The 12,063-nt window shown below is 40.3% G+C and overlaps 1 protein-coding gene across 2 annotated transcripts in view; it reads right to left on the bottom strand.

Moving 5' to 3' along the window:
* LOC117525734 (voltage-dependent T-type calcium channel subunit alpha-1I-like) overlaps positions 1–12,063 on the bottom strand; it is a 219,233-nt gene that overhangs the window by 124,421 nt on the left and 82,749 nt on the right. For both annotated transcript variants that reach the window (XM_034187666.1, XM_034187667.1), the window contains exons 9-10: positions 11,397–11,985; positions 5,872–6,242 (exon numbers count right to left, since the gene is read on the bottom strand). In XM_034187666.1, coding sequence (XP_034043557.1) covers positions 5,872–6,242; positions 11,397–11,985 — 960 coding nt within the window. The remainder of the gene's footprint in view (positions 1–5,871; positions 6,243–11,396; positions 11,986–12,063) is intronic.

Below are 12,063 nucleotides of genomic sequence, written 5' to 3'. Positions count from 1 at the left end.
CTGGAGGCTGTTAGCAGGAAGTGAGAATGAAAAGCTGGACTAATTTCTGACGTGATTTTTTTTTCATTGCACTTAGGAAGTACACAGTCTTTTTTGTAGTACAGGCGCGCACAAGCACCAACCCAGTTGTGTGAGCAAGCACATGCGCGGGACGACGACACAAGTGAACACATGTAACACACACATACACATACACAAGGTTTTAGGTTTAAAAAAAAAAGTAAAATTCTTGATTTTTGAAAAAATTAGAATTTTTAAAAAGATTTAAAATTCTTTATTTCTTTTAGAAAAGTTCTATTTTTGAAAATGATTTGAAATTTATGATATTTGAAATAATTGTATTTTTTCTGAAAATGATTTTTTTTAAAGATTTTGATTTTTGAAAACTATTTAAAATTCTAGATTTTTTGAACATTTTTATCTTTGAAAACAATTTAGAATTCTTGTTTTTATTGTAGATTTTTGTAAAGATTCATAATTCTTGATTTTTTTGAGGATTTTTGATTTCTCACAAATTTTTGATTTCTTGAAAAAGAATTAAAAATCTTGATTTTAGAAATTTTTTAAATATTTTAAATTCTTGATTTTTTTAAATATTTGATTTTTGAAAATAATTTGAATTCAAGAAATTTTGAAAATGATTTTTAGAAGGATTTAAAATCCTTGATTTTTGAAAATTTTTGATTTTTGGAAACTTTTTGATTTTTGAAAACTATTTAAAATTCTTGCTTTTTGACATTTGTGATTTCTGGTACTTTTTGATTTTTGGAAACGTTTAAGTTTGTGATTTTTTTAACATTTTAGATTTTTTTAAAACAATTTAAAACTCTTAATTTTTGAACATATTGCTCTGTGGAAAGCAATTTAAAATTCTTCATTCTTTGAAAAGTTTAGATTTTTTGAAAATTACTTAAAATTCTTTAATTTTTTTTTGAAGATTTTGATTTTTGAAAATTTCTGAGATTTAATTCTTCATTTTTTAAAACTTTTTTATTTTCAAAAAATTTTTGAACAATATTAAAAATTTTGATTTTTGAAATTTTTTTGATTGTTTTTAATTTTTTGATTTTTCGAAAAGATTCAGAATTCTTGATTTTTGAATATCTTTGATTTTTGACAAATTTTTGATTTCTGAAAATGATTTCAAATACCTGATTTTTTTTTGAAGGATTTAAAAGTTTCGATTTTTGATTTTTTTTGAAATTCTTGATTTTTTTCTTTATAAACATTTACAATTCTTGATTATTTTTTTTGAAATTTTTGATTTTGAAAACTATTTAAAATTCTTGATTATTTAAAGGATACAGAATTCTTGGGTTTTTGAAGATTTTTGCTTTCTCGCAACTTTTTGATTTTTGAAAATGATTTAAAATTCTTGATTTTTTTATAAATGTTTGATTTGTTGAAATCAAGAGGCAGCTGACAGGTACCGGCAGGCCAAGCGTGCCGCAGCCCGTGCGGTCACAGAGGCAAAAACTCGGGTCTGGGAGGAGTTCGGGGAGGCCATGGAGGAGGACTATTGGCCTCAAAGAGATTCTGGCAACCCGTCTGACGCCTCAGGAGGTGGAAGCAGCTCTCCACCAGCACTGTTTACGGTGCGGGTGGGGAGCTGTTGACCCTGACTGAGGATGTTGTCAGGCGGTGGAAGGAATACTTAGAGGAGCTCCTCAATCCCATCATCACGTCTTCTGAAGAGGAAGCAGAGACTGGGGACTCAGAGGCGGACTCATCCATTACCCAGGCCGAAGTCACCGAGGTGGTTAGAAAGCTCCTCGGTGGCAAGGCTCCTGGGGTGGATGAAATCCGTCCTGAGTACCTTAAGTCTCTGGATGTTGTGGGACTGTCTTGGCTGACACGCCTCTGCAACATCGCGTGGCGATCAGGGACAGTGCATCTGGATTGGCAGACCGGGGTGGTGGTCCCTCTGTTTAAGAAGGGGGACCGGAGGGTGTGTTCCAACTATAGGGGGATCACACTCCTCAGCCTCCCCGGTAAGGTCTATTCCAGAGTACTGGAGAGGAGAATTTGACCGATGCTCGAACCTCGGATTCAGGAGGAGCAGTGTGGTTTTCGTCCTGGTTGCGGCACACTGGACCAGCTCTACACGCTTCATCGGGTGCTCGAGGGTTCATGGGAGTTCGCCCAACCAGTCCACATGTGTTTTGTGGATCTGGAGAAGGCGTTCGACCGTGTCCCTCGGGGCACCCTGTGGGGGGGTGCTCCGGGAGTCCGGGGTCCGGGGTCCTTTGCTAAGGCCTATCCGGTCCCTGTACGACCGCAGCAGGAGCTTGGTTCGCATTGCCGGTAGTAAGTCAAACCTGTTTCCAGTGCACGTTGGACTCCGCCAGGGCTGCCCTTTGTCACCGGTTCTGTTCATTATTTTTATGGACAGAATTTCTAGGCGCAGACAGGGTGTAGCGGGGGTCTGGTTTGGGAACCACAGAATCTCGTCTCTGCTGTTTGCGGACAATGTGGTTCTGTTGGCTTCATCAAATCCGGACCTTCAGTGTGCACTGGGGTGGTTTGCAGCTGAGTGTGAAGCGTCCGAGATGAAAATCATCACCTCCAAATCTGAGGCTGTGGTTCTCGACCGGAAAAAGGTGCTTTGCCCTCTTCAGGTCGGTGCCGTGTCCTTGCCTCAAGTGGAGGAGTTTAAGTTTCTCAGGGTCTTGTTTATGAGTGAGGGACAGATCGAGCGTGAGATCGATAGACAGATCGGTGCAGCATCTGCAGTGATGCGGTCGCTGTATCGGACCATCGTGGTGAAGAGAGAGCTGAGTAGGGGGGCAAAGCTCTCGATTTACCGATCGATCTACGTTCCAATCCTCACCTATGGTCATGAGATTTGGCTCATGACCGAAATAACGAGATCGCGAGTACAAGCGGCCGAGATGAGTTTCCTCCGCAGAGTGGCTGGGCACTCCCTTAGAGATAGGGTGAGAAGCTCGATCACTCGGGAAGAGCTCAGAGTCGAGCCACTGCTCCTCCACGTTGAAAGGAGTCAGTTGAGGTGGCTCGGGCATCTTTTCCAGATGCCCCTTGAATGCCTCGCTTTGAACAAGATTTAAAATGCCTGATTACTGAAATTTTTTATTGTTTTTAATTATTGGAGTTTTAAAAAAAGATTCAGAATTCTTTATTTTTGGACATCTTTGATTTTTCATATTTTTTTATTTTTGAAAACGATTAAAAATTCTTCTTTGGGGGAATTTTTGATTTTCTTAAAACAATTTAGAATCCTTGATTTTTTTTTTAATTTTTGATTCTTTGAAAATGATTTAAAATTCTTGATTTTTTGAAAATTTCAGGTTTTTGAAAAGGTTTCAAATTCTTGATTTTCATAGTTTTTGATTTTTTTGCAAATTTTTAAAATTCTTGATTTTTGTACATTTTTATTTTTTATTTTTTGCATTTTTAAAAATGTTTGATTTTGTGCACGTTTTTGATTTTTTAAAGAAATGTATTCAGAATTTTTGATTTTTTTAAATTTTTGGTTTTTGCAATTGTTTGATTTTTGTTTTTTTTCATAATTTTTTAAGTTTTGTCATTTTTTAATATTTGATGTTTACATTTTTTAAAGGTCTTGAAAAACCTTTCATTTTTACATTTTTAAAGTTTGACTGTAAATTTTTGATTTTTTGATAAATCTGATAATTTGTTTATTTTTTCATATTTTGAAAGATTTGCAATTTTTTCATTTGATTTTTTTTGCAAAAAATTTTTTGATTTTTGCTAAAAAGTTTTTTTTTTTTGCAAATATTTAGTTTTTTTTTTTTAAATTTTATAGTTCTTGAAAGATTCCTGATCTTGTAATTATATATATATATATATATAAAATCTTTATAATGATCTATATAATACATAAGACTGACCACATGTGTATATGTGCTCGCGCACGTGCACTTTCAAATTAAGGGCCCCAAAGACTTTGTGCCCCCAGTCACCATACCACATTTGGTGTCGATTGCTTTATTGCTGCGGCAGTTCACCACGAACACAGACCATGTCGCGTACAAAGATTGCCTTTTTATATACAGATATATACATTTTTTTATTTTTATGGTAAAGGGGGGCGTTTATAAGCTTTTGCTTCTGTCTACACATTTTTGGACACATGGGTACACCATTAAATTGTTCTCTTTATGAGTTTTTTTTTTTAATTTGTCTGCCAAATAAATTAATTAATTCAATTCAAATTCATTCAATTCAATTCAAAATTAGGGTTCTCAAATGTGTCTACACTTGCAACCAATAGACTGTGCATAGGGGAGCAACCATAGAGGTGAAACAACACTAGAGCAGACATCCACCTCCTTTCTGTGACATTTGCCATCTTTGGAGAGGGAGTGTCTCGCGTGTGTTACCCACCACTGTACTTCCCCAGTAACATATCACTATTAACTTTCATACAGACTCATACCTGTTACTAGTTGTTCATTCACTTCATTTGCACTTGGAGGTCAGAATGTCCTGGTTACATCCCCGGGAACACCCTCTGAAGTTGAAATTTCAACTTGTCAACTAGTTTGAATCCCATGTACTGCAAGTTCATGATCAAAGATGGGTGCTCTGAACAGCAGAAATAGTGAAAGTGGTACTTTTTACTGTTTTTATGGACATTTGTCTTTTTTTTGCATCTAATTTAATAAGTTGCACACAAAGTACAAGTACAGGACTTTCCTGCTGCTGTCTGTGGATATGATCCTGTTGTATTTTTTTTCAATGTGGGACATACTACACAGTGTGTAGTTTATTAACTGGTGCTGCTAATACTGGCAAACCCAGCAGATGTTGCTAACAACTATACCACGCTTCTACTCGAACCGTAAATTAAAACACTAATGTTACTTCTGCTTCTATCTGTTCTCTTCCATGGCCCAAATAGTTTGTGGCACTTTATACTCAAAAATGTTGAAGGCATCCAGCTTATTTCTTGACTTAGGGTGCTGTGTGGAAAATGGAATATATTTACCTCAGGTGTGACATCATTTCCAACTGCAACTATCAAGATGGTGGTGGAACATGGCAGCCTCCATGAGGGGGGGCCTTACCCATGTAGATATGACAGGCTTATTCTAAGCTCATGAAACCACATCAATTCAGTGTCATAGGTAACTACACACTAATGAACAAACGCTATATTCCAGTCATGCTAATAAACCCCCTTAAATCCTACAATGTAGCTTCAAGTACACACCATATTGTTTTGGAAAAAAGTCAATGCATTAATTAGTGGTGTGAAAACTAACTGCATCAGCCTTAATAGTCATCAGTTGATTTTATATTAATGGGATGGTATCAGTTTAACCTTTGGATCCCAGTGTATGTAGCTTGTGTCCCTCAGCCAGTTGAGTCCAGTTATTTGTTATCAAATCGCAAACAAAATGTATGATTTTTCTGATTCATCAAATCAGTGATAAAAGAATCAGCTTTGAAGTGAATCATATGCCTCTACTGCACAGTAGAGCATCACACACAATCTTCCATTGTCTCCCACAGTTTGTCCGTATCTTTCGGCAAATCATAATGTCAGATTCGTCGTCCTCCTCCTCTTCCTGACTCTCTCTCTCTCTCATGCCTGTCTCGCTGCTGCTGGCTTTCTCTCTTCCGTCCCAGGGTCACGCTTTAATTAACACTTCAGGTCTTATGAGTTTCTCCATCTCCTGACACACGTGTGTGCACAGACCCACACTCACACATACACACCCGCATATTGTGAGTCTGTATGCTCGGTGCTGTAAGTGTTGATTGGAGGCTACGTTTATTGACTCCGCCGCTCACGGCGATAAGCATATCCATTTTCAATCAAGCTTGCAGTCACAGCCAATCTGCAAAACTGTGTGCACGTGTGCCACTTACATGCAGACGTACCTGTTCATGGTACTCTATGCCCATTGAGAGGGTGTTGATTAGGATGGCAATCATGATTCCTCTGTTGAAGTACCTGCTGCCGACAATAAGTTCCAGTTTGGCTCTGAGTCCCGCCCAGCAGCGCTCGCACAGACTTTTCTCTGATGCTTGTGCTTCACCATGACATTGTTTCTTACAGTGGCACGGCCTGTTACTATGACAAGGGCTGTTGCTATGGCAGGAGTTGCTATACCCAGTTTGCTGGTCGTCTGGCAGCTCATTAACATTTTCACCGTCACTGAGTTGGTTGTTGTAGATGCAATACGGACATGCTGAGGAATCTCCGGCCGGTTCTCCTGGCAACGGTAAAACAGCTTGTCCACTGCAGCCACCTGCACACACACACACACACACACACACAGTAAACATGCATGCACAGACCCAGCGATTAATTGCTGCCATGCTTACTGTCGGCACCCTTACTCGTTAAAGGAGAGCACCTTCATTTAGTTTCTGTCAGAAAAAAAAAAATCAATAAGACGGAAGGTGCTGTGCAGTTGGGATGTTTTGTGCAAACAGGGAGTTCTTTTATTAGAGCAGGGATGTGCGAGTGTAGGTGTGTTGGTGAGCACATGTGTGTGTTGGCGTGGAGAATGATTTCACTGGAATTCATTAACCAGCAGCTCAGGAGAAATCCTCCAGTGCCATAACAACAAACACAGAAGGTGCACGAGTAGTTCACTTGTCATCACAAATTATAACAAACTCCCGTTGCATCAGAGACTGATATAGTAAATCCAATATAGCTGCTCTGTGGTGTGTGTGTGTGTGTGTGTGTGTGTGTGTGTGTGTGTGTGTGTGTGTGTGTGTGTGTGTGTGTGTGTGTGTGTGTGTGTGTGTGTGTGTGTGTGTGTGTGTGTGTGTGTGTGTGTGTGTGTGTGAAGGAAATGTTCACCCAGTACTTGGTGGTTGACTTTGAGAAATTATAGACATGTAATCAGCAAAAAATCAAAAGAAACTATAAATATTCAACCCATTTGGCCCAGTATTCCCTTGTTCATTCACTTTCTGCTACTTATACAATTTTAATTTTCAGTTTAATTTTAAATCACAACAAAGTTGCCTCAAGGCACTTCATACAAGTAAGGTCTAACCTTACCAACCCCCAGAGCAAGCACACAAGGAAAAACTGATGATTTGAGGAAGAAACCTCAAGCAGACCAGACTCAAAGGGGTGACCCTCTGCTTGGGCCATGCTACCGAGACTGGATTGCAGTGTCAGCAGACTAAGCAGCCCCTCTCATACTTCCCTATCCTCAGCCAGGACCTATAACTCTTCCTGGGGAATCCCTTGACGTTCCCAAGCCAGCTGGGTAATGTAAACCTTCTAACGTGTCCCAGGGCCTCCTCACAGTTGGATGTGCCTGGAAGACTTCTCAATCTTGCAGTCAATATTTCCCCCACTCATGAACAAGACTCCAAGATGCCAGAATTTTTCACTTGGGGCAGTATCGTTCTCTTGAACCAGAGGGAACAATTCACCCTTTTCTCACAGAGGACAATGGTCTCAGATTTGGAGGTGCTGATCCTCATCCCATTCGCTTCACACTCAGACCTGCCCAGTGCACATTGGAGGTCACTGCCTGATGAATCCAACATCCATGAAAATCATGAACAGAATTGGTGGCCATGGCCCTGTTCAACACCCACCAGAAATAGGTTTGATTTAATGGCAAGAAGGTGGACACAGCCCTTTCTTTGGTTTTATAGAGACCAAATCACATGTTGGGGTGGACCTGGCACTCCATGCTCCTGCAGCACTTCCCACAAGACACCTTCGTGTACCCAGTCATAGGACTTTTCTAAGCCCTTAAAACACATGTAGACTGGCTGGGCACCCTCATAAGTCCCCTCCAATTTCTGTGTGAAAGTAAAGGGCTAGTTCACCATTCCATGACCACAATGGAATCTACATTTCTCCTCCTGAGACTGAGATTTGACTATCAGTCTTAGTCTCCTTTGTAATATCCTGGTATAGGCTTTCCCAGGGAGGCTGGGAAGGGGGATTCATCTGCAGTATAATTGGACCATAATCTACAATCCCCTCTTTTAAGTATGGGGACACCCCCCCCCACCCACCCCCAGGTTTGACAATCCAGAGGTACTGTCCCAGACTTCCATGTAACACTGCTTTAGGCATGTCAGCATGACAGCCCAACAACATTCAGACACTCCAGCATCTCACTCCCTGTGATTTGCTACTGCAGACTTCTTTGACTACATCGCTGACCTCTGTCAGGGAGATGGCATCAGATCTGCCGAAGCACTCCATCGCTACCTTCTCAAAGATATCACCAGTCCAGGTAAGTAGCTCTCCACCCTTGCTGAAACAGCTTTGGCTAAGTACTACCTCCTCTTCCTGAGTCATCGTTGTCAAACTTGAGGCCACCAAAAAAATCATTCTCCATGGCTTCTCCAAACTCCTACCACACAAGAGTTTTTAACTTGGCAACTACAGAGGCTGAAGTCCTTGTGGCTGTCCTGTGATTTCAAAGACCTATGAGCTATCCAGACACAAAAAAAAGGCTTCCTTCTTCAGTCTGACGGCTTCCCTCACTGCAGTTGTTCACTAGAGGGTTCTTGGGTCAACCGTCTGGTCACATCTTTAGAATAGCTCCTTCAAAAATGGAGGCCTTGAACGTGGACCACCCCAACTCTATGTCCCCGACCCCCTTCAGAATGAAAGAGAAGTTCTTTTGGAGGTGTGTGTTAAAGGCCATGTAAACAGGTTCTTGCACAAAACAGTCTCAGTGAACCCTCACAACTCTTTTAGGTTTTCCAGGTTTGTTCAGTGGCTTGTTCATCTTGCTCATCCTGTTGGCTGATCAGTTGTCAGCTTTGCCCTTCTCTTAACCTGAGTGTCCATGACAGATGGTTGTAGGTCTGCTGACATGATTATCAAATCAATCATCACCCTTTGACCAAGGGTGCTCTGGTACCAAGTTTACTCATGGACACCTTTGTGCTCGATCAAGGTCTTTATGATGGACAGTCCATGAGTAGCACAGATGTTCAGCAACAACTCAACACTGAGGTCCCTCCCAGTCATTCTCCTCCAGGTTTCTGCATCATAATGTATTTTGTTGTATACACTGCATTTTGGACAGCCTAGGATGATCATAAAAATGTAAATTTGATGAGTTTTCATTAGTTGGTCAAGAGAACATCAAATCAAAGATAAAATGTCTAAACAGTTATTCTCCAACATAAAAGATGTGAAGGTTTGACAATTTTTCAATTTAAATAAAGAAATAAATGACCAAAATACAAATCTACCCCCCCCCCCCCCTTCGCGGCCCCACCCCATCGTTTACAGAAAATGATTTCTTCTTTTTTTTTGTAGGTGTACTGCCACGAGTACAGATTATTGAAATAATCACTCAATTAATTTTACAAATAAACAAACAATCAATTGCATATCACCTAATATAATTATCTGAAAAGTTAAATGTGTTCATATATTTTACAGATTTAATTTATCGAAATATTAGATGTTTAGTTGCTTTTTGCTCATTTTGAATGATTAAACTGGTCTAAAGATATTCGCATAGTACAGTACATGCATTTTTTTTTTTAACTCTCAGCTAAAACAAGATTCTAACAGCGAGGAAACCACGAAGTGGCAAATCACACCTAAAAAGCACACAGTTATTGCCAGCTGACAGACCTACATTTATACAAAATTTAATTAAAAAGTGTTCAAAGCCGTTTGAGTTATTCTGCTGAAATGAAAAAGGAATTGACAGTTATCAAGTAGAAATACTTGCAAATGTGCACAGCCATTTAACTGATCTCACTCATTAGATTTTTAATCTCAATAAAGCTGATAAAAGTACTTGCAAGATCATTTAGTGAGGACTGACTCATATTTGATTAGAAAGTGTTGCAAACAGATATCAGAAAATGATTGGAAGATATATAAATAATCTGAAGAGTAAAGATGAAAGTGTTGCATTTTCCTCTGATACTGGACAGTATGCCTTCAAATTATCAAATTACATGAAGTGAATGCATCTGTAGAATCCAGTGTTATCTCCCCCACCGCCTTTTTTCTTTTTTTTTTAAGACGCGTATATTTTGTCAGGGGTCAATTTTTTTTAAAGAAAAATAGCTGGTGTATCACGTCTAGTTAATATGAAACCCCCCGCTATCAGCACTACAGCAAGTATGCTGAAGTAGGTGGAATGGAGCACAACTGTTGCCAATAATTGGTGTGGTTGGGTACACGCTACATCAGAGTAGAAACACCCTGTTTCCATACACCTCATAACCTTCCTCTGTGAAAATCAGTCCCAGTCCAGGGGATTCATTTTATACAGTGAGGTGGGAGTTCATCAGTGATTTTCATCAACTCCGAATGTCTTGTTTCAGTCATTTTATATTAATCCCAGGTGAATACATGTCAGTATATTCTCTGGAAAAGGAGTTTTCTGCCATTTATTTCAAGTATGGAAGTGTTTAAACATGCCTTCTGAAGACAATCACCAGCAGCAGAGATTATACATTCACACCTCATAGAATGTCTGTAACAATCTCTTCACACATCGCGGCTATGAAATCATGTGATCATGTTCATGTCAGCTCCTCAAACAATGGTCTTCTGCAAGGGCTTTTCACTGAGTGCTGTGCATTGCTAAATGATTGCTAATCAGAAATAGTAGTATAGGAGCGGACCAAGAAACATGTGAAAAAGTGTGCTGTACCCAGTATTGTCTTACAGCTAACTACAAACAATAGTGGCCTGTTTAGATCTAAATAAATAAATAAGTTGATGCTTCCGTGTGGAAGAATTTGATTTTTACAAATGGCACATTATGGTTAGCTATATGAAAACCACTGCTGTTTTAGACACTGGTGCTTGCTTTTGCCATAGAAGAAGATGCAAGTCATATACAGGCCCTGAGGTCCATTAGTGTTGGCAGTGATCCCTGGATTCCGTACCATGAAACAGATGAGAATCTATGACTCCCCCTGGATGGGACACCAGTCAATCACAGTTACTCCGCCAGCCAAGGCCGGCACCCATTTACAGCTAGCTCGACTGAGACAATACAGACAAAGTGTCTTGTCCAACGACAAGACACTTGTAGTGTGATGGGGACTCAAACCCAGGTCTCCATGTTGACAACCCAATTCCTACCCAACTGCTGTTACATTCTCTCAACAGGAAAGGAACGTACAGCAGGAAATTCAATTCCAGTATTTTCTTTTATTGTTTTGGTTGATTCCCTCATTCACAAATGTTGGAAAATGTTGGTTCCTTTTCTTTTTCGCCACTGAGGTTTTACAGCAGTTACCATCCTTCATCTTGCACAGGTGCTACTGAACTGCAAAGTGCCTACACAGTAATCATTAGTTACCTACTTTCTGTTTTGTTTGAGCACTATGAATGCTCACAACAACGTAGACCTCCATACCTGCTGTAACCCTGAGGAGTCTGGATTGAGAGCCTGAGAGCACAAACACATACAAATGCACAGTCTCACCGTGTTCCAGCACCAGCTGTGGCAGTCTGCTGATGGTCTCTGTGGCAACGAGCTTCATCTCATCCTGACCTTGTTCCTCCAGGTGGCTTAGAAATGGTGAAATGACGGGATAATTAAAAGTGTTCCCATCATTACTGACAGCAGGATCACAACGAGGCTCCTGCTGGTGATGACGATGATGATGATGGTGGTGACAATGTTGATAAAGCTGATGAAGGTGTGAGATGTCATTTTGGGCGTGGCCTGAGTGCCGGTGAGCAAGTCCGTTCATCTCTCCAGCTCTGCCGCCTCTAGCAGACCCCCCGCTTGAGTCTTTCTGGCACACACATGTACAGCGACAGTGTGCACACACCTCTGCATAGCAGCGGGAAAGCCGTCGCCATGCCTTACGGCCCAGGTGTGCCACGTAACGGATTATCTCTTCGTAACAGCTTCCTGGTTGGCTATCGCTGGCCAGTGTTGAAGCTGATTGGTGGACCTGGCGGGCACGTTGCTCCGATTTCATTAAGGCGTGCTCTCTCTGCTTGGTTTCTGAAAACTGAGTTGCGATGACGACCAGACACAAGTTGATCATGAAGAAGGAACCCACCTGGTCATTTCAACAAAAACATTACACATGGTTAGAAAAAAAACAACAAATACTATGTTTACAACTAGCCTCATGTTT

The sequence above is a fragment of the Thalassophryne amazonica genome, chromosome 15 (assembly GCF_902500255.1).
Source record: "Thalassophryne amazonica chromosome 15, fThaAma1.1, whole genome shotgun sequence".
Taxonomy (NCBI): Eukaryota; Metazoa; Chordata; class Actinopteri; order Batrachoidiformes; family Batrachoididae; genus Thalassophryne; species Thalassophryne amazonica.
The sequence above is the reverse complement of the archived record's forward strand: the minus strand, read 5'-3'. Positions and strand labels throughout refer to the sequence as shown.